At 42.4% G+C, this 23,518-nt stretch overlaps 2 protein-coding genes and 1 long non-coding RNA gene across 5 annotated transcripts in view; 1 reads left to right on the top strand and 2 right to left on the bottom strand.

Annotated features, from left to right (window-relative positions):
* Positions 1-21,364, top strand: part of marchf4a (membrane-associated ring finger (C3HC4) 4a) — a 28,019-nt gene extending 6,655 nt beyond the window's left edge. For all 3 annotated transcript variants that reach the window (XM_053676124.1, XM_017457169.3, XM_017457168.3), the window contains 3 exons: positions 11,409-11,564; positions 11,941-12,133; positions 19,577-21,364. In XM_053676124.1, the coding sequence (XP_053532099.1) occupies positions 11,409-11,564; positions 11,941-12,133; positions 19,577-19,998 (771 nt within the window). In that variant the 3' untranslated portion in view covers positions 19,999-21,364. The remainder of the gene's footprint in view (positions 1-11,408; positions 11,565-11,940; positions 12,134-19,576) is intronic.
* Positions 12,156-19,680, bottom strand: LOC124626342 (uncharacterized). The gene is made up of 3 exons (XR_006981117.2): positions 19,553-19,680; positions 15,116-15,430; positions 12,156-15,009 (listed from the first exon to the last, which is right to left on the bottom strand). It is a non-coding gene; the product is annotated as an uncharacterized LOC124626342 (long non-coding RNA).
* A 210-nt stretch (positions 21,365-21,574) lies between the features above and the next one.
* Positions 21,575-23,518, bottom strand: part of pcca (propionyl-CoA carboxylase subunit alpha) — a 48,262-nt gene continuing 46,318 nt past the window's right edge. Inside the window, exon 23 of the mRNA XM_017457163.3 lies at positions 21,575-22,468. Coding sequence (XP_017312652.1) covers positions 22,400-22,468 — 69 coding nt within the window. The 3' untranslated portion in view covers positions 21,575-22,399. The remainder of the gene's footprint in view (positions 22,469-23,518) is intronic.

The following is a 23,518-nucleotide window of genomic DNA, read 5'->3' as shown; positions in this document are numbered from 1 at the left end:
GAGAAATGTCACCGTGCATGCACTAGTGGAGAAGAGAAGTGGTGTTGTTTTTTAACACTTATACCTCCTTCACCAAGAGAATTCCCTGAGCAAGAATGCCAAGCTCATTTATGATTGTCTTGGTCTATTCTAGTGAATCACAGTGGTTTATATTTGACTTTAACTGGGACAGTGTTCTTGGTCAAGTGTAGCGTCAAGGGTGCAGCAGCAGGAACCATCATCTGGAGTTGAACTGTGACTTCATGATTCAAGCATGTTGCACAGCTGGATTCCAACTCTGTTGCCTTGTTGCTGATATGTTTTTCCAGCTTTGGTGTTTAGCGTTTTCTCGTTTTGAGGTCAGCATGTGCATGCATGGAAAAGAAGCAGATCTGACTAGCTTTAAAGAATGTCAGCGATTCTGTTGAAGTCTTCTGGGATATGTCTCTGTCACGGTTGCATGTCTGGATCCAGATCTTTTTGCCCACTCCTCTTGGCAAAGTCAGACTGGACAGAGACCGTTGGTGAACAGCGATTTTTTGTGCCACATATTCTCAATCAGATTCGAACACATTTTTGGTTTCGAACCACTTCAGAGGAGCTTTGGCAGTATTCGGCTCCATCCATCTTGGCCTCGACCCAGATCGGTTTCCCAGTCCCTGCTGATGAAAAGCATCCGCACGACAGCGACGCTACCACCACCATGCTTCGCTATTAAGATAGTGTGAATACGTATGCCAGGCACTGTAGATACCAAACGATATGTCTGTGTTCTCTTGTCAAATACAGATCTCTTCCTCTCAGTCGGTCAGACAAGGGCACAATTTGTTTAGACAAGGGATTCCCTCGCTCACTGGAGCAGGAAAAGTCTCCATCTTATCACACCCTTCTCTCTCCATGTACAAATTCCAACTCTGCACGCACGGCTGTACTCTGACTTCTCAGGACAATATACACACACACACACTGCACCCGCTGTTCTACAGCCAGCTGCAGTCAGTCAGCCTACTTGTGTGGGACACAGAACCTGGGGCCAGGAAAAAGGTGGTAAAGAGATAGAAGAGACGCTAATGTTCTCCGACACACTCACTCCTGCCCTCGGTGAACTTCTTATGTAAGATTCAGCTCTGTGCAGCAACACGGTTATTAAGCTTTGTGATGTGTTGCCGAAGGGCTTCCTAGGACTGAAACAGACAATTCTTCTTATCTCTTCATGTTGCTTTATTAATTCTAACTGACACTGACTCTGTGTCGCTGCTTGGAGATGAATAGGTTCATAAAGAGGAGAGATAAATGTGATATGAGAAATGTCATAATATCATCATTTCAAGTTTATTAGTGCGGCGAATAATTGTTGCAGAGGCAATTCAAAACACTGTAGGGAGCCGTGCAAGAAATAAAATTGCACTGCGCTCCAACACATCGAGCATTTCAGATAACCGCTTGCAGAAACGGAACTATATTTTTTCACTTAACGTTAAATCAGATGCCTGTTCCATCCATTGTTACTTTACACAGGCTCAAAAACAGCATGTGTAGTAGTGTTTTAGCTTTTGCGATTGCTAAAATCTGAGCTAATAAGGCAAGGCGACTGCTGGAACAATGATGAATTTTAACAAGAAAGCCGGATTAACATAATGCTTCGAAACCAAACACCAAGTCCTTGAGCTGCTTCTCACTTCTCTGCTTCTTCTTGTCTTACTCCTTTCATTCCTTTTTTTCTTTTTGCATGGTCTTCCTGATAAGTCACGGACACGCTAACAAGATGAAGGCGGTTTCCTAAGATGTCACTGTTCATTGCCTGTTGTAAGTTTTAGGATGATTCCCACATTTTGACATTTGACATTTCCATGGCCTTCGGTTGTCAGTCCTCATCTGACTGATCTATAAAGACTAATGAGCATGTTCAAGTGCTGTTTCTGACAGCCTTCGGTCTGTGTCCCTGTATCTCAGTCAGTAGTTGGGGTTGTTCCACACTACACCTCTAAATCAGCCTTACACACATACAGTGCATCCGGAAAGTATTCACAGCGCTTCACTTTTTCCACATTTTGTTATGTTACAGCCTTATTCCAAAATGGATTAAATCCATTATTTTCCTTAAAATTCTATAAACAATACCCCATAATAACAACGTGAAAGAAGTTTGTTTGAAATCTTTGCAAATTTATTTTTAAAAAAAAAGCACATGTATTCACAGCCTTTGCCCCGACACTCAAAATTGAGCTCAGGTGCATCCTGTTTCCACTGATCATCCTTGAGATGTTTCTACAGCTTGATAGGAGTCCACCTGTGGTAAATTCAGCTGATTGGATATGATTTGGAAAGGCACACACCTGTCTATATAAGGTCCCACAGTTAACAATGCATGTCAGAGCACAAACCCAGCCATGACGTCCAAGGAACTGTCTGTAGACCTCTGAGACAGGATTGTATCGAGGCACAGATCTGGGGAAGGGTACAGAAACATTTCTGCAGCATTGAAGGTCCCAATGAGCACAGTGGCCTCCATCATCCGTAAATGGAACCACCAGGACTCTTCCTAGAGCTGCCGCCCGGCCAAACTGAGCGTTCGGGGGAGAAGGGCCTTAGTCGGGGAGGTGACCAAAAACCCGATGGTCACTCTGACAGCGCTCCAGCATGTCTCTGTGGAGAGAGGAGAACCTTCCAGAAGAACAACCATCTCTGTAGAACTCCACCAATCAGGCCTGTATGGTAGAGTGGCCAGACGGAAGCCACTCCTCAGTAAAAGGCACATGACAGCCCGCCTGGAGTTTGCCAAAAGGCACCTCTCAGACCAAGACAAAGATTGAACTCTTTGGCCTGAATGGCAAAGAGTTAACTGGTTAACTGTGGGACCTTATATAGACAGGTGTGTGCCTTTCCAAATCATATCCAATCAGCTGAATTTACCACAGGTGGACTCCAATCAAGCTGTAGAAGCATCTCAATGATGATCAGTGGAAACAGGATGCACCTGAGCTCAATTTTGAGTGTCATCGCAAAGGCTGTGAATACTTATGTGCATGTGCTGTTTTTGTTTTTTTATTTTTAATAAATTTGCAAAGATTTCAAACAAGCTTCTTTCACGTCGTCATTATGGGGTATTGTTTGTAGAATTTTGAGGAAAATAATGAATTTAATCCATTTTGGAATAAAGCTGTAACACAACAAAATGTGGAGAAAGTGATGCGCTGTGAATACTTTCCGGATGCACTGTATATATAAATGATCAACTGGGATAGGACTTAGCTGCAGGATATAAATCTAGAGAAATAAAATCATCAGGTTAGTGTGCGGAAAACAGCCAGCTGGCCTGCAGGTGAGTCGAGCAGATTGGCTGATTGGCTCACTTGACTCAATTAGATAAAGTGGCCTCATTTCCTGCTCAAATATGCTGCAGCAAGTGCTCCAACGAACAGGCCTTTATACTGCACACACCATGATTACGATACTCATCATTAATGTTTCAGAGCAAATCAGATGAATAATCACTGACAAGTGAATCAGATGTAAAGCTTTTCAGATAATCCAGATAATATACCTGTACAACTCTAAATATTTCAAGTAAAAGTCCTCCCTGAACGACTTGCACAGTAATCTAGCACATAATAGCGTCTTTTACAGTATATAGATTATATAGAACTTTGTTCATCAAAAGTTTGGTCTATTTTCACTTTAGTTAAAGGTTTTCTGCATTACCCACAATGCCGTTTGGCTACCTGCTAATAGTGGTACCAGTACGATTTAGCCCTTGCTTCATCTATACTTAGAGAGAGTGATGCAGCGGCGCTTTAGCGGCTTCCATCCTACACTCTGTTCAAACAGATCAGGATTCAAAGACTGAAATTTCAGGCTAAAGTTCAAAGTCATCACGCTCCTAATCTCGTGCATCACTATCTAGTCAAGCCGAGCCTCGGTCATAGCTCAACGCAACATCATCATATAATTGATGTTCTCGCCGTGCTGCTGGGGTTTCCTCAGAGTACTCCGGTTTCCTCCGCCAGTCCAAAGACATGCGTGGTAGGCTGACTGGCATTTCCAAAGTGTCCTTAGTGTATGAGTGTACCCCGCCTTGTGCCCCATGCTCCCTGGGATAGTCTCCAGATTCCCCCAAGACCCTGTAGGATAAGCGGTATAGAAAATGGATGGATGGATGGATTCACAAAGCACGTCCCAACGAATTTACAATAACTATTCACTGTATGGACAAAACTTCGAGGACACCTGACCACCATTCCCATACGTTTTATGGTCAGGTTTCCACAAACTTTTGACCACATATTTAATGTGTTTGAAGATCTTTAAGTGTAGAAAATCAGCTGAGGCAGGTATTTCTCACATTATAAAGCAGCACTGAACAGAGAAGTCAAATTCCGCCCAATCAGAAGTAATCTACACAGTACAAGGGACCAGTTCTCAGTTTATGCCCCTTATACCATAACCCTCTTAAGTGAAGCGTGTTGCTATAGGAAATGCTGTCCTTCACACATACAAATGCATCCTTTGAATTTTCTATAAGCACTGCCAGACTGTCAACCTGGAGTCTCCTGAATGCTCAAATCCTCTCAAAGAGAGATGAACATGAAGTACTCTAGCACTCTTTTACTTGATTTCTCTCTGCCTTATAAATGTCTTTGTGTTTACTAGGATATCTGGACAATCTGTCCTTTTAACTTTAAACTCACCAAAACAACACAACCATACCGTCACCAACCAGCTTCATCATTTAATGAAGTATATGTTGCAGTGCTCAGTGCCACAACCACAAACATTAACAGAACATATGAACATTATTCTCTGAAAGGTCATGGAGTTGTCCTGTCCCTTTAAATACAGCAGGAATAAAAGCAAGGATCAATAGGGAAGTAGTAGCTCAGCGCTTAAGACACTGGATGTCTGATCAGAAGGTCGTGAGTTCAAAATCCCAGCACTGCCAAGCTGCCACTGTTGGGCCCTTGAGCAAAACCCTTGACCCTCAACTGCTCAGCTGTATAAATGAGATAATAGTAAGTCGCTCTGGATATGGGACATCTGCCAAATGCTGTAATGTAATGTAATGTAATAGCGAGGTAACCTTATGACCCACCATTTAAGCTCATTGTCTGTTTGAGGCACGAGGCAAGACCTGAAGCTTTAACAGATTATCGATTGTTGAGCCCCAGTATGTGATGTTTAGAATAGCTAGTTGACCTCTGGTGTCATCACATGGGTGGGGTCACAAGGGCAAATTTGCAGGACATGCCCCTGCAAGTGTATTATTATCCTTCCTTCCATTCTTCCTTCCTACCTTTGAGTCTTTTTTCTTATACATGTTAAATAAATTGAAATAAATTTAGGTTCTTGGAAGAAAGGGTTCCATCTAGCACCCTGTATGGTTCTTTGGACCATCTCTTTTTGGGAAACCTTTAAATGTTCCATGTAGAATCCAACAACCGATGTTTAAAACTGCTTTAGAAAGCTTTCAAAGATCTTTGAGGAAGCCTTTTTTTGTGTAAAGTATTTATAAATACAGAAGTTTTAAATATATTACGGTTTCATCATTTTATGTTCTGTCAAACCGTTAAAAAAAATAAATAAATAAAAGATTCAGCAGGCTTACATTGTACTACAAGAGAAATCATGTCATCTGGCGTCTGATGTAATCCGATAACACAAGACTCGTGCTCCAGCTTCAAAAGAAAAGGAGACGGCAAAGAATATGGACACAGAGGACAATATTATACAATGTTCAATTAGTCCTGCTTCCATTAAGTGTTTTTCTTTTATTCATTCATCTTCAGTAACCACTTTATCTTGGCCAGGGTTGCAATGGATCCAGAGTCTATTCCAGGAACACCGGGCGAGAGGCAGGAATACACTCTGGATGGGACTCCAGTCCACTGCAGGGAACCATGCACACATTCATTCACACCTATGGGCAATAAACATAGCCAGTCCAGCTACCAGCATGTTTTTGGAGGTGCTAGAAAACAGTGATCCCAGAGGAAACCCAGACAGACATGGGAAAAACAAGCAAAAGTCCACACAGCAGATCCTAGAACTGTGAGGCTGCACCACAGTATCATTGGGTGTTTTTGTGATCTCTCAGTAACAAACTAGTTTCTAAACGTGTGCATGTCAAGAATGTCACATGAAATTGTGCCAAAATCATGCAACGTAAGCCCAGCTTTAACTGTGGTTCATAGTATAAATGGTAAATGGTCTGCACTTATATAGCGCTTTTATCCAAAGCGCTTTACACTGTGTCTCATTCACCCATTCACACACACACACCAATGGTAGCAGAGCTGCTACGCAAGGCGCTAACTTGACATCAGGAGCAACTTGGGGTTCGGTGTCTTGCTCAAGTACACTTCGGTATGTGGAGTCACGTGGACCGGGAATCGAACCGTCAATCCTATGATTAGTGGACAACCCGCTCTACCACCTCAGCCACAGCTGCCACATAAATGCAGACTCCAAGCAAGCAAGCAACTGAAGAAGGACAAAATATGCTCATCAGCTATTTGGTGCTCTGTAACCATGCACCAACAACTCCGTGCCATGCACCTGGTAGCTAGTACATGTAGCCTGAAAAACCTGTCAGCTCATTTCCTAATATGGGAAACCTAATGCCCTCCCAACCCAATAAACAAGGACAACAAAAAGACCCATGCAAGACTGTCCATTTCTGGCTCTGGAACTCAAAGTAGGGTGGGTTATATGACAATTAATGGCGCTTTTTTTTTTTTGTAGTTCTATATATCGAGCTTCTTCCCCAACTCATCAGCTATTCATGAGTGAGCCAGGCATCTTATAGCCAAGAAACAAAAATCTGCAGTCCAGGGGTTCCCTTAAAACTGTAAACCACTGGTTAAAGAAGGGTTCCCATTTCAATTTTAGAATGAAGACATAAGGTATAAAAATCCAAATGTTCAGATGAAACTTTGGGCGAGATCCCATCTGCATTAGTGCATTTACATTCACTTAATGACGAAAAAGAAGTATACTGCTTCAATGGAAAGCAACAGACAAACTGCTCTGAGCAAAATAGCCTTGAACAGTCTGGACCTTGAGTAGGTCTAGACTTTACTGCAATTTACATTTGAAGTGATAAGAGCAGGAGAAAAAAAAATGCAGTAGCAGTTGGCCTCCTTTGTTAATAATTTTGTATAATAACCAAGTTGGACTTAAATGAAAGGAACAGTTCAAACACCAATGCTAGTGGGTGACAGTGAAGGAAACTAATAGTTATGTTAAATCTGTGGATCTGAAACTGCAGGTAATGACCCCATGTGGGATCGCTTGATTACAAATGAGGTCATAAGAAGCTCCGAGCCTCCTCTTTTGCTTTATTAATTTATTTTACAAATTAATACCATGATTATCTAACTATGAAGGCAGATTTTGTGTGCTACTATTTTGAAATGTTATTTGGGGTCATATGCAAACAAGCCACATTTCAATTAACAGTGCTCTCTTAGGTAGTTTAGGCTTTTTTGCTATCCCGTTCCTCGACAACACTGAGTCCCTCAGACTCCGTCAAACATCAGTCAAGAAAGCAAACACAAAAATATGCAGAAATAGTTATCGAATATGGATTTACAAATGCTAAATGATAAATCTGGAATATAGGATATAGGATGGTCACAGCAACATTTGCGCAAAAGGGTTTGGGAACTATCGTGTTAAATGGTAACAACAGGAACAGGTATTGGAATAACTTTTTGCAGTTGGCATGTGCAGGATTTGTTGGTAAATCCTTAGCAATTAGTATTGCACAAAAAGAAACAAAATGACACAAATATTATTAAATGATTGTAAGTTCATTCTTGATCTTTTCCTACAATACAAGTTCTCTCCCTTGGTGTCCCATCTCAGTTCCTATGAACATGGACTGGTTGCACCAGCAGGCCTTATGGTCCTGAGTCTGTAGTGTTTCCGAGCATTGCACCAACTGGTGTATCAGCAGTTTTTTCCACAATTAAATCTCAAGACCTGACCTACTGTACCTTGTTCAGGCGTTGTCAACTTGCAGTGGTCAAATGGTGCTTTCCTGGATATGTACAGTACTGTATGTACAGTCTTATGCACATGTAAAGAAATGCTGTAGAGCAAATATGCCTTCAAAATAATGAAATTAAATTTTGTACATTAAAAAAATACTATAAAGAACAGTAAATAGTAATAAACGAAACAAAGACAATATTTGTTCTGACGACCATTTGCTTAAAAAAAACAATGGTAGTCTCAGGTATAATTAGATTGTTTTACTGAGCATCTTGCAGAACCAGCCACAGTTCTTCTGGAGATTTTGACTGTTGCACTTGCTCTTATTTTTTTTAAATTATCATCTGAAAACTGGTCCCTTACGTAATAGACTGCTTTCTTTATTGACGTACAAAATTTTTCTGTAACATTTAATTTCGTGTTGGAAAACAAATGTTTAGAAATGTAAAATATTTTGTCCTGACTCGATAATGTAGCACTCATAAGATAAAAATCTATAACAAAGTTTGTACTAAAAAGTAGGGTGCTAAAACTTTGGCACGGTACTGTACATTCACATTTTCAGTGTCATTATGCAAGGTATATAACAAATGTAACATTTACATTTCAGTCACTTGTTTATCGCCTGCATCTTTTCTTTCCTCATTAATTACTTCGTCATGTGGCTAATCTGACGGTCATTTGAAGAATTCGGTCCTTGGCACAAATGGCCATCAGCTTCTACATCTCTGGATCACTCCAGCTTTCAGACATCTCCACTTCTTCTTCACTGACCACAGGCTTTTCCAAATAATGTCTTGACGTCTATTGTTAATACATGAGCCATCCCTGATAATTTCGTAAGTTCGTTTAATATGATTTGGCTCTGGTATGCGCTCACATTTAACTCCTTCCTGAATAGTTACCAAAACATATGTATGTGTAAAAAAAAAAGGGGGCTTGAGACCATAATGTAGCTGAGAAGAACAGGTCAAATTTTCGAATGTTTCTACAGCTAAGACTTGCTGGAGAATCTGGCATCTGGTGTTGTACAAAACCACATGCCCTGAAATAATGGTAGAATGATAGAAGTTCCTTTTATAGGATCCACCACATGCTTCAGGCTGATAAACTCGGCTCCTTTAAAACTACAGGGCGTAAGATTTTTGGATTTCACTTTACTGGTAGGAAATGCTACTGCATGGAGGCTACTTTTCTGTCTTTCTTTTTTACATTTTGGTCTTGGCCGATTCCCAGCCACCAGCCAAGTCGCCCCATTATATGACAGCGACCAGCCTACGAGACACGTGAAGCCAGCCAACACATCTCTTTTTCCCTGCAAACTACAGTGTGACACACTCGGAGGAACGCAGATATCCACTCTTTTCCACATCCATGAGCTCACAGATATCCCTGATTGCCCACCGTCACTGTGATTGATGCTGTAAGAGAATACGTACAGCCGATTTTGCTCTCTTAGACACGGATGACTGTGGCATCGTCGGGATTCGAAGAACATTCCTGAATGTCAGTTGTCCTGCATTGTCGGCCACCGTGCAGACTAATTTCACGATTGTCGATACACATTCACGTCGAATTTAAATCTCTGTCCCAAACCATGATGCATATAAGTAGTATAACTAAACAGTAATGACTCCATTGGTGTACTTACATACTATTTAGTATGTGATTTGGAACTCAGGCCAAGTATTCATGACTGTTCAGTAACGAAGAACATGTTATGAGAATAAAATATCTTTATTGAAGACGGAGAAGTGACTGTCGCAGTAACTGAGTCCCAGACGACAGACTTTTAGCTACAGTCAACTGGTTAGTTCTTATTGTGACTGCCTGATGAAGCAGCGGTGCTCGTGCATTGCCAATACATTGCCACAGTGTAACTCTGCTCATTCTGTAAGATTATAAACCTAGTGACCTACTGTTAGCTAGCTAGCTAAAATATAAGCAAAGGAAATAGATTGCTCTACTGTAATCTCACAACACACCGCATGCACCAGGCTGCATGTAAAGGCTTTCCACAAGGCTCTACGTATCGCAAAAGGATAACAGATTCTACTAAACTGCTAACTCTAGCTACACTTTATGGCCAAAAGTATGGGGATGCTTGACCATCACACTGACATGTGCTTAATGAACATACCATTCTAAAACCATGGGCATTAATATGGAGTTAGTCCCTCTTTACTCTTATAATATCCTCCAGTCTTCTGGGAAGGCTTTCCACTAGATTTTGGAGCGTGGCCGTGGGGATTAGTGCTCATTCAGCCACAGGAGCTTTAGTGAGGTCAGACACTGATGTCGGAAGAGGAGGTCTGGGGTGCAGTCGGCGTTCCAGTTCATCCCAAAGGTGTTCAGTGGGGTTGAGGTCAGGGCTCTGTGCAGGACACTCGAGTTCTTCCACTACAAACTCGGCAAACCATGGAGCTCGCTATGTGTGCAGGGGTACTGGGAACAGGTTTGGGCCTCTTAGCTTGAGTGAAGGGAAATTATAACGCTACAGTCGTCTTATACAATTGTCTGCTTCCATCTTCGTGCCAAAAGATGGCCAGTGTAGCTACAAAATAGTGTAGTGTAGGAATTCTCAGTAGTCACTAACTGGCTATAATGAGTTCTCTAGCTGAACCACTGTACATTTATACGCTAGCATATTTATTTCAAGTTCACTTTCTTTGACTTGCAAGGTTGTGTCATATATTATACACATCACAGTCTGTACGAAAAAAAGGTATTGGGCCAAACGAGTTCAGCACGGTCACTTTCTCTGGTTACTGTTCAATAAAGAATGCGCTCGGAGACAAAGATTCTCCATAAGGAGTGTTTGTATTCTTATAATAAAGGCAGTGACAGAAGGATGTACAGTCATTCAGCAAATTGGCTAAAAGAGCTTCATGCAAACACGGCGGCCTTTCTCATGAGTGTTTTTTTTTTTTTGTGTCTGCCACCCACACACAGTTTACTGAAGGCACTTTCAAGCTGTGCAGTGTTGTCCTGAAGCTCGTTTGAATACGGCTGTCGAATAATGGAAATTGTGCAAATGCTTTACGTACAATGGATGAAGCTTTTCAGGAAATTCTCAGAGCAGGCGCATTAATGTAACCCCAACAGCAACTATTGACCACACAGTGGAAGAAGTTGCTCCGAACACTGCTTTCTAACGAGGTTAACCTTGGTGTTTGTGAGTCACCATATGAAGCACAAAATAGGAGTCATTGTTGACCACAGTGGTGCAGCATTGCCGCCTCACAGCTTCAGGGTCCCTGGTTCGATTCTCAGCTCAGGTTACTGGGTTTATCGCCTGGGTTTCCTCCCACCTCTCAAAAACATGCTAGGTCAAATTTCAAACCACAGACAAATGAGTCCCAGTAATGAGTCATGAGAGTTCAAATACTACCAGACCACGCAAGAGTGCTAATGAGTGTGCTGCGTGTGTTGTGCAGGGTGAGCTGTTGAGTCCTTGCCGCTGTAGTGGCTCAGTGCGGTGCACTCATGAACCGTGCCTGATAAAGTGGATCAGTGAGAGAGGCTCGTGGAGCTGTGAGCTGTGCTACTACAAGTACCAAGTCATCGCCATCAGCACCAAGAACCCGCTACAGGTGATCTTCTGCACACCATTGACACAGTCAGCTCATATCCACCTCATAGGCAAAGAACGATCGAGCTCTTTGTAAAAATAATACTAAAGTGTTTGTGATAGGGTGATGAAGTGTGTAAGTGCATGTGCTCAGAGGAAAACTCGAGCAACTGATTGTACTATATACGGAATTTGAAATGGTTTAGACGCTCTTTGACGAAATTAAGCAAAAGACACAATTGTGTCTCGACCACTTTATAAATAAAATATTACTAAAAGATGAGCTGAGATTGTTTCAGCTGGTTTAGTTTTATATATTTGCACAACGTACCTTACGTTACCGTCTTGTTTGTAGCTGTTTGTAGTAGTCTGCTTGGCTCGTCTTTCTGTCCGTGCAGTGGCAGGCGATCTCTCTGACGGTGATCGAGAAGGTGCAGATTGCAGCGGCGGTGCTCGGGTCGCTCTTCCTTATCGCCAGCATCTCATGGCTCGTGTGGTCTTCGCTCAGTCCCTCAGCGAAGTGGCAGCGCCAGGACCTGCTCTTCCAGATCTGCTACGCCATGTACGGCTTCATGGACCTGGTGTGCATTGGTGAGTCGAGGAGCCAGCGTACTGTCTGTGTGTGTGTGTGTGTGTGTGTGTGTGAAGTTTCATACCTGTTATCCATCATTGTGTGGAAACTAAACACCTCTCAACACAAAATAGACATGGTTACTGACCTGTACAAATCAGGAAATGGATATAAAATAGATGAGCAATAAAAAGGGATATATTAAAATTGGAACAGGGTTTCTCAAGAAGTGGATAAGGTGTGAGAGATCAGTTTTAGAATGATGCTTTACTCGAGTCTTGAGGTCGTTAAGCTTCATAATCAACGTATCCATAACACAAAGCTGTTGGGAAGTCCTTCCTCAGACACTAGTTATGAAATCCAGCACCTAAACATGATGGGAACTACAGTACGAATTGCCTGTTGTGGTGAGATGAGGCCAATGTTCGGTAAAACTGCATACGAGGAATAGTCCCCAAACCTGCTGTAGGTACGGTGGTGTTTTATTTATGCGTTGGAGCTTAGTCTAGGAAATCTTTAATTAACGTCACTACCTAGGCATGCTTCCAAGTTCGCATATTTTCATCTGCCAGGAGGGTTCGACTCGCTGTCAACAAGATATTCACCCTTAGCCTACATCCAAACTGCAAGTGGGTAGGAACGTTCTATAATATTTACCCCGGACTAAAAAAGTAGGACTATCTTTGGTGTGAGCATAAAGTCATGTCTCAGCTTATTTCTCAGTTCAAAACACTTTAATTAAGGCATGTTGTGCCAACTGTCCCCTCGAGCACCACTGGGATGGTAACAACACATGCACACACACAAAGCTCATTTAAGATATGACAGCATAAAAATCTACTGGAAACAAGAAGGAGAAGAAGACAAGGCCGTGGGCGTTATCGAGTGGCTTCATTCTTGGCTATGGATAATTGAGATATTTATACATAAAAGCTGCCAGATTCACTCATCTCGGAATTTAAATGTGCAGACAGGCTCGTCTAGACGGAGCAGAGCTCGAATTTAACAACTGCTCGCTCAGATCTTCTCAGCCTGCATATTAAAGTTTAAAGGAGTGCTAAAGCTAATTGAACTCTAACATAACTCAGAGCAGTAGAGCAAAACTCCAGAAGTATTGGCCCTCTTCATTTAAAAAAAAACAAAAACAATTTGATAAACTATTTGTCTTTGTTCTAACGAAACAAATCTTTCTCTGTCAAAAATATATGTGCCCACCCCTAAGGAATATTTACATCCATTCATTCATTTTCCATATCGCTTAACCTACACAGGCTCACGAGGAGCCCGGAGCCTATCCCCGGGGACTCGCAAGGTGGGGGACACCCTGAACGGGGTGCCAACCCATCACAGGGCACAATCACACACACTCGCACACTACAATTTAGAGATGCCAATCAGCCTACAACGCATGTCTTTGGACTGGGGGAGGAAAGCTCCACGCACACAGGGTGGAAGCGGGAATCGAACCCCAACCCTGGAGGTACAGTTCAAGTGTGCTAACCACTAAGCCACCATGCCCACCCCCCGGGATTATTTAAGTAAATAAAAAACATATTACTTTTCATTTGCTCTCAATCCCCAGGATTGTTACCTTTAACCTGCATGTTTGTCCAATCATAATCCAGTATGTGGGCATGAAAACACAAAGCAGTCCAAAACCTAGGTGTAAAATGCAGTCTTGCGATCATTCTCTTCCTCTCCGAGTCACTCTTTCAGGGGAAATCTTGCTCCTAATTAAATGATAGAATTATTTATTAATTAAGTGTCAGATGATAATTGCGAATCTGCTTCGCTGCGAGTTCTGTGAGAAGGGCTACTTGCACGTTTATACAGCGAGAGATAAACAGGAAGCGAGGATAAGCCAAAGGAAAACACTAAGCGAGACTTAAAAAAGACCGACAAATGGCTCAACCTGAGCATGGAGAAGATTTCCTCAAACATAATCGCTTCAATAAAAAGCTGCCCCATAATCCTCAGGCCACTATAAAGGAACTGGCATGCGTTTGATGACTTCTCCAGCGTCCTGCTCTTCTCTGACAGTCGTGTGAAATACGAGGCTTTGACAGACTCACTGTTCTGTAGCTTCATGTCACAGATGGTCCATAAAAACAGATGAGAAATACGGCGAGGGCTTGAGAGGCCGAGGCTATAATACCCACGCACTGATGGAAGGGAAAGACTCTCCACTCTATTAGGATGACAGACACGCCTGAATAGACCAGACAAAGCTATTGGACTGAGAGTGGAGGCTGTTACACACTTTTTGGCAGATTAAAGAGAATAATAATATATTTTTATGCGTACAGGCTGCGAGGGATCTTTTTTGCTGTGAATAATCTCCGTGTGTACATGTATTTTAGAGGGAGTGATTAATGACTCGGTCCTGTTCTCCATTCCATGACGGATCATGACATCTCTGAAAGTGGCTATACAGAGTGGATGAATGAGAGAGAGAGAGAAAGAGAAATATCTGAGAGTAAAATCCAATTAATGCAGGCTGAATTTTTGCATCAATAATTAACTGTGTATTTTTAGTGAGTTATCTGTTATTCCTCCATACAGACAGGGAGCGCCATCTATTACAGTAGTGTATATTGAGTGCGATGCTCTATGTCCACATACTTTTGGCCATATAGTGTACGTACACAGGGGGTTAAAGAGGAGGTAGGAGGAGTTTTCGGACTTGTTTAATCAAAAACATGATTTTAGAATGCAAATGAAATGTTCTGTTCGTGAACTGTTACTAGTATTAGAACAGGCCTTATATGGTGATGGGAATTCCCTCCAGGGAAACACAGCGAGGAAGTCAACAAGGGAGGGTTAAAACTGTATTGGAACTCAGCCTGAGTCATCTTACTGGCTGATGATTAGGCTCCTGGTGAGTCAGTATTGCATTCTACAAAATACAGAAAAGTAGGGAAACACATCTTATGTGAAAGCAGTTGGAATATCATTAAATACACTAACTGCCATTTAGATTGAACATTAATTGGAGAACTTACAGAGAGGCATGGTGTTGCAGCAAGTAGCACTGCTGCTTCACAGCTCCAGCATCCCGGGCTCGATCCTGAACTCAGGTTAGTAGAGTTGTGCACGTTCTCACCGTGTCCACGTGGGGTTTTTCTGGTTTCCTCCAGTTTCCGCCCACCTCCCAAAAACATGCCAGGTGGATTGGTTATGTTTAATTGCCCCTTGATGTGAACGTGTGTACATTGTGCTCTTTAACAGACCGGCGTCCAGTTCAGGGTCGCCTCACACCCAGCGTTCTCTAGATAGACTCTGGATCCATGGCAACCCATACCAGCACAAAGAGGTCCCTGAAGGTGAATGAATAAATAGCATTAGAACAGGCCTTAAAATGGCAATGCCTCCAAGGAATCCCAAATGCGAAGTCATCAAGGGAGTGTTAGAAGTGCTTTTGAACGTTAGCCTGTCATCACTGTAGAAAAAGAGAAAACACAGCCTATGCTGCAGCACGTACGCCTCATACTTCCAGAGTTGGGGGTTTGATTCCCACCGCTGCCCTGTGTGTGTGGGGTTTGCATGTTCTCTGGTTTCCTCCCCCGGTCCAAAGACATGCATGGTAGGCTGATTGGCATGTCCAAAGTGTCCGTAGTTTATGAATGGGTGTGTGAATGTGTATGTGATTGTGTCCTGAGATGGATTGGCACCCCGTCCAGGGTGTACCCCGCCTTGTGCCCCATGCTCCCTGGGATAGACTCCAGGTTCCCCGTGACCCTGTAGGATAAGCGGCATAGAAAATGGATGAATGGATGGATGCTATGCAGCACCAAATACATCAACTAGCATTTACATTTCGCATTAATCAAACTATACAGTAGCAATAAAATGAAATCAAAATGCTAGGAAGACACGGACCTCATCCCAGAATCTCAGCCACATGGCCTGCATTGCCAAAAACTGCCAGACAATTGGGGTTCAATTTGTGGAGTACTGAAATCCCCAACACCCACTTAACTCGAGTAGCATCATGTTTCATCCAATATAACACTGCCAATATAACAGTGTTGAAAAAGCTTTATGATAATAACCATTGAAGCCATACAGAAGATGCTCAGGAGAACTGCCTCTTTATTTAGAAACACAAAGAAAAAAAAAAATCAAGCTCCCTTTAACAGTACCTGCTGAGACAGCACACCTCTAAATATGGAACCCATTTAATATTTTGAGCCTGATTATGCCCCAGACGTATCATTTTAATTCGGTTTCCCACAAGCGAGAATAATTTATGGTTATTGCGGGGAGAAGAGAAGAAAGTGATAGACAGAAAAGAATGTTGTGAAGCTGCCAGACTCTGGAAATGACTCGCCGATCAAAATTCAAACATCACCTCGAGAGCTTCCTTCATCCGAGTCAGCCTCATTTTCCATCTTCCCAGCTCTAGTGGATAAAATGTGTTTGTTAAATCAATACGCGGCTCAAATTCTCCACGTGTAATAAGAAAGACTGCAGTAAGGAGTCCTTTCTGTGGTGTTTATTTAGAAGAATGGTGTGTGTGAGAGAGAGAGAGAGAGAGAGAGATTAATTGATAGATAAGGAGGTTTCTTTTATTTAGCACTTCCTGATAGCTATTATTTCTTACCCAGTTTAAAGGAACCACTCAGGCAAAAAGTAAATTTACACACATTTCCAGCGATGTTTAGTGTCTTTTTTGTACTGGAGATACAAAGCTAATGATGCTAACAAGCTTATAATCACTGGTTTAGCATAAATCATCACACATTCAAATGATTGTATGGTAATTTGGTTTAATATAAAAATTTGCACATGAAAAGTTTCATAAAATATCAGAATAAAGTATAAACTTGGAACTATATTATCATCCAAATCCAATTCCAGATTCAAACCTTAGGCTACACGAGTCTGCTGTTTGTTTTCATACCGCCTATGTGCTGAGGAAGGAAGTGTTTGTGGCTTCAAGATGGCCGCCGTTACTGTTTTTTTTTTTTTTTTTTTTTAGCTCTGTGACGTTCTTGTGTCCATTTTTATAGATAACAGTGTGTCAAAAACCACACGAACAAAGTTTGAGGTGAATGTGTGATGATTTCAGGATGCAGTTTGCGTGCTAGTGAACTGGAAATGAAGAATTGTGTTCCTTACTTGTTAGCAGCATTAGCCTCATAGCTCAAGTACAAAGCTAGAGCTAAGCATATTTTGGACAACAAACACGGTTTGGTTGATAGTCTACATTTGAAGAGAAATTTGTGATTAGATTTTTTGAAAGACCATTTAACCTGATGTTATCTTCTACAAGTAGAAATACTACAGTCTAGGTTGCTAGTGCTTTCATGGTATTTTAGCCAATTTATCCTTCTGACTGAACTCAAAGGAGAACAAATGTGATGGCTAGACAATGTCTAATGATTGTTGGCCTGAACAGTGAATGGAAAATAAATAAATAGCCGCAATACTGTATATTATACGCATTTATTAGTAAGTCTGGTGCTTAAAATACTGGGGTATTTTTAATTGATTTTAAATAAATTTACAGCTAAAGGGGTCTCTGGCTATAAAAAGTTTGAAAACCACTAATATGGATTATAGACCGACACTTACTGTATAAGTATTATTTCATCATATCCTGTCATATACATGCTTTCATTAAATGTATATAGAGACATTATAAAGAAAACTAGAGCTTGGAAGGAAGTAGCAGAGATTGTTGGTGCCTCTGGCGAGTTTACATAGCTAGTACAGTTAGCATGCTTTACAAATCTGTCAACGAAGCTAGTATGAAGCCTAGCGTGTAACATGTAAATCAAACTTATATACAGTTTAAACAAATGTGGTGTGTATAAATTGTACAGTGGACTGTAAGCTCTTCTGTGAGCTGTGACGCTGATGCGAAGGCATGTTAGTGTGATTCTTTTTAGGTCCTCACTAACGCACATGCAGTGTTGTGAAGATACACGTTGGTATAAAGAGGCAAAACGAAGTTAAAGGAAAGACACAAGCGTTGCAGGGTTTGTGTTGGATTTTGCTGAACTGAATCCGTCAGACTGCCTCAGAAGAAGGAAGACGAGATGTGTGTGTACTGTGCGTGTTCCTCTTTCTCTCTCGTTCTCTGTCCATGCTACTTTATGAACCAGTGTCAGCTTCTCACAAGAATCGTCTGATGAAGCATGTGCGTATTGACTGCTTTCTGACAACTTTATTTTAAAATAAAAGTACGTAATGCTGACTCTGCTGAGTATCTGTATTTGATGTGGATTCCTCTCATGTGAGCTTGTAGATAGCGCTACCAATTTCAAATGGTGGGCGTGGCCTGTTCAGCATTGTCTGACAAACAAAAATTGTAGTAGAAAAATTACAGCCACTCTGAAAGTATAGGAACAGCAAAGCCAATTCTTTTATATACATTAAAAGACAGTTGGGTTTGAGATCTAAAGATGAATATGAGACGATAGATCAGAATTTCAGCTTTCATTTCCTCATATTTACACCTAGGTGTGCTAAACAACTTAGAACATGGCAGCTATTGTTTGAACCCAAGCATTTTTCAAGTGATCAAAAATATTAGATCATGTGACTGGTGTTTCTTCCTGCCCAGGTGTGTCCTGTTAGACTGATTGTTTAAAGAAATGAATAGCTCTGAATGTCTACTCTTGGGTTGAGCCTTAGGTTAAAAAAAGGTTAAACCAACATGAAGACCAGAGAGCTGTCTATGGGAGAAAAGCAAGCCATTTTGAAACTGAGAATAGAAGGGGAAATTGGGTATAGCCAATACAACAATTTGGAATGTCCAATACTTTCAGAGGGGACTGTATATACAGGCTACTGTATAAATCATTCATATTACTGTGTTACTTTCAGCTTAGGTACTCTGACAGTCCATATAAGCGACTAACATGACTGACTGGTGATGTCAGTTACCGTTTAATGATTAGTTTTACGGCTATAAATAAGAATTTTTGGTTTCATAGTGGCGCTTCACATTACCACTTTTGACTAGCGCCAAAGACTCTGAACAGATATCTTTTCTGAATTTTGCTGTGGGGAGAATAAAGCCATACTCTGTCAGTGTGCCAAAATGTTTGTTTATTTATTTTGTCGACCTTTGTTTAACGATTCACGTTGCGAGTTTGCGAATCAGACCAGAAAGGGCAAATAAAATGAAAAATCTATGAAAGGCTGTGAAAACTCCCCTTTCTAATTGAATGTCTTTAGCCCTGTAGCTTGTCTCTGGACCATTGAGCTGCCTTCAGCTGAATAATTTGCATAAATGTGTGTGATTGGATAAGATGCAACAGAGGATCTGCTACAGAAGCTAAGAATATTCATGTTTAGAAACTACATTTATTGGCTCTGTTCCAGTATTTTTGAAATACTTGGTGCAATGTATTGCTGCTGAACCCAGGTACAGGTGACACAAAGCCAAACACTCACAGTAACAGAAAGAGAAATCAGTGTTTACTTACTAATACTCGTTTTCCCTCTCTCAGCTCTGATCGTGCACGAGGGGCCGTCCGTGTTTCGTATCTTCCACCGCTGGCAGGCTGTGAATCAGCAGTGGAAGGTGCTCAATTATGACAAGCTGAAGGACTCGGAGGACCCTCAGAAGGGCAGCAGCACCCTACGCTCCCTAACACTCCCCCTGAGCAATCGGGGAGGGGTGGCCCTGCCCACTTCCCCTTCACCTTCTAGCTCTGCCCTCACGACAGCTGCCACGGTGACCATCACCCCTGGCACAACTGTGCCAGCGGTTGCCATGGCGCCTGAGGACTCCTCGGAGGTGGAGCGCCACCGTGCGTACAGCCTGCTGCAGCTGCTCAGCCTCAATCTCCGAAACCAGGAGCCCAGAAATGCTACAACGCAACCCAGAAACGACAACCGCGAGCTGGTCATGAGAGTCACCACCGTCTGAGACTGCGAGTGAAGACGAACTGGAGATTTACGACAACTCGGGGAAGGGAAGAATGACGGTTGGACCCAGTGGCAGAGAAGTTTGCTAGCAAATGAGCTCAAGGTCCTTCTGGTACACTTTGGTATTTATGGAAGTAATAAATTCTTGCAAGTAAGACAGAGAGTATTGTTGGAGGATTTTAGGAGCTGTCGAGCACACCTTCAAGGCTGTGCGAGGCGGTGTGTTTTGGAGTCAAACAACAAAGCTAAAAGGTCAAGTTCAGAGCAAAGAGTTCTGTTTTGAGTTTTTAAAGCGAGTGGCTCATTAGGGCTGATATTAGAACATGGCCACATAAGTGGTGAGTATTTTCAAGCACAAGATCCAACAATGCAAAGCAGCTCTAAAATGCAACACACACACACACACACACACAAGCCTAAAATGAAATTTTTTGTGAGGGGAAAAAGATGTAGTTTTCCACTAATCCCAAATGTAGTCCATCAGCCAGGACATGTCTGGTGTCCAATTAGCGTTGCACATACGCCACAAGGTTAATTTAGCCAACAAGTAATGGAAGTCTATGTAACCTAAAACCTTTTCTGTAAATATCTGCCCCACATCGAGGTTTTCAGTGATGTCATCCAGATTCACTGATGTGGTTTAGGACACAGTGAGACTTACTTAACAAAACTAATGTTATGGGCAGCCATCTTGGATCACCACACACACACACACACACACACACACACACACACACACCATTCTGCCTCCTAGGCCCCGCCTCCCAATGTTTGACCGCATAATTGCAACAGAATGCTGGCTCTATTCAGATAATACAGTTCCATTTTGAACTTACGCTGGGAGATACAGCCAATTTGTTTTAAAAATGAGAAAATACTGATTTGTGCTTGAATTTATGGAAACGTAATTCTTTGATAACTACATTAGCCTTGTAGCTTCTGTGTAAAAGTAAAGAAGCAAACGGTGCCAGTCACGGCTCATTGACTTGATTTAGGGGAAGTGGAAAATGGCAAAAATGATAAATTAATAAATAAATAAAAAAAAGAAAAAAGGTTTTTCTGCCCAACTACACCTTTAAGTTTACATTTAAACACAACTGGCTGTTTGGAGAAGGGTCAGTAATGCTGTTAATGGACTCTCAATTCGAAAAGAGCCCGGTTTCCACGGAGACGACCCGCAGCCACACAAACTACCCAACTAACGTGGCCTGAGTCAAGCGCTCCTGTTTGACGGACTCATTTTGTTTACGTTTGTTAAAATGTCAGAAAAGAAAATACACTGCTACATTAAAAGATGAAGAATGAGTGCAATATAAAAAAGTGTTTTTTTGTCATTTCTCTTTGGGGTTTGGGAGGTAGGGAGGAAGGGAAGGAGGGTGGAATGAAGGAAATGATTGATGAACCATGGGAAAAGTTGTGACATCATCGTTCCTGCTGTAGATCAAGCTGAGCCTCACTCACATGCACTCTCAGTGATTGGCTATGGAGGAAACATATCCATGCAAGGCAATGTGTCCGTCGCCTACTCAAGAACATGCGGAACTGTGAACAATGAAGCTTTTCCCCACAAGACCAGCTTTTCTTAGAACAAAGGTTGATTTATTATTTTTTTTTATAAACATCTACATTTAGAGCATGGTTCCATGGTGTATCGTGTATATCTGTGATAACTGCAGAAAGCTTCTCGAGCTCTGGTGCGGTTTGATCAAGTGTCCTGTTTCAGGAAAACACGCACTGTCAGTTGGTTTTTAGAGTTTTTCTGGTCCTTTCAATATTTGGGGACATCCCAAAATCGATCTAACCGTAATCCCCCCCAAAAAATAACAAAAAAGAAGAGGAAATCATTCAAAAGGAAGGTAAAATGTTATACTTAAATTAAATGCGAGTATAGATAACGCACACAGAGTTCATGCATGTCCTGGTTTTGCTGAGTGACAGGCATTCGTGGTCAAAAAGGGGCGGAGCCATTTCGCTTCATGACCGGAACCGTCCTAGCATTACTCAGCCCTCCCTCCCTTAAACTCCGCCTATACTGACACAGTCACTCAGCAAAATCAGGCCTGCAGGAGCGTGTAGCACCACCTTATAAAGAAGTAAATACTTGTATTCAAGCTCTTGCATGACACAGTAATGAAATGTCTGTGATGTCGCCGTGACGTGAATTACCCTCAGTGAATCTGTTTGCTTAAAGGCACAGGAGTGGTCTTTCTTTTGAATTTTCTTTCTTGATATCTGACCAGGAAATCCCACATAGATGCTACAATATAAATCACACCACCAGAGAAAAACAAAGACGAGACAAAGACTAAAGGTTTGAGGATGATCGCTCCGGACTAGTCGTGTTTTAGTCTGTGTGTCCACGGAGTGAATATTGGGTCGGACAGCAGAGTGCAAGTGCGTGTTTACTCCAGCTCCACCAGCAGATCTCCCTCACCAACCGTCTCCCCAGCTTTACAGTGTACACTCTTAACCTGAGGGGAGAGAACACACACACACACACACACGGTTGTGTAACTTGGCCAGTTGAACTCCTTCAACCTTAAACATCTTCCTCAAAAATATAAGTAACATTGATATAATGCAGTTAATTCAATTTATAAATGTAGTTTTTATTTTCACTGCTAAATGGCATTACCATGCGTCCTGGGAGATTAGGTACAGGTGTGAATGGGGTCTAACGCGTCTCGGAGACTCATCGTGGTCTATGAGGCATATGACCACATGACATTCGTAGTGTCATTGCTCTAGCCAGAAAACCCATAATCATCGCAATACTGTTTGGAAATCACACTGAACGTTACAGCTCTCCGGCGCTAGGCTAAAGGATTAAGAGGACAAGATTCCTCAACTCCATTTAAGCCAAGGATTCTGTGCAAGTAAACTGGGAGACTCTAATCGAAAACTCAGCTGTCTACAAGCATATTGCTCAGAAAATGGACAAAAATGCCTACAATCTCCATCAGTCCCAGTGAAGGAGGCGTGGCCTCTGTGCGTCAGTCTCAGTGAAGGAGGCGGTGGCCTCTGTGCATCAGTCCCAGTGAAGGAGGCGTGGCCTCTTTGCATCAGACCCAGCGAAGGAGGCGTGGCCTCTGTGCGTCAGTCCCAGCGAAGGAGGCGTGGCCTCTTTGCGTCAGACCCAGCGAAGGAGGCGTGGCCTCTGTGCGTCAGTCCCAGCGAAGGAGGCGTGGCCTCTGTGCGTCAGTCCCAGCGAAGGAGGCGTGGCCTCTGTGCGTCAGTCCCAGCGAAAGAGGCGTGGCCTCTGTGCGTCAGTCCCAGCGAAGGAGGCGTGGCCTCTGTGCGTCAGTCCCAGCGAAGGAGGCGTGGCCTCTGTGCGTCAGACCCAGCGAAGGAGGCGTGGCCTCTGTGTCAGTCTGAGCGAAGGAGGCGTGGCCTCTGTGCGTCAGTCTGAGCGAAGGAGGCGTGGCCTCTGTCCGTCTCAGTGAAAGAGACGTGGCCGGTGTGTCAGTTCCAATGCAGGGGGCTCACATTTCACTGAAACTCTGGACTTTTAAACATGTATT

This window comes from Ictalurus punctatus, chromosome 26, assembly GCF_001660625.3.
Source record: "Ictalurus punctatus breed USDA103 chromosome 26, Coco_2.0, whole genome shotgun sequence".
NCBI lineage: Eukaryota > Metazoa > Chordata > Actinopteri > Siluriformes > Ictaluridae > Ictalurus > Ictalurus punctatus.
This window is presented reverse-complemented; position numbering and strand designations above follow the sequence as displayed.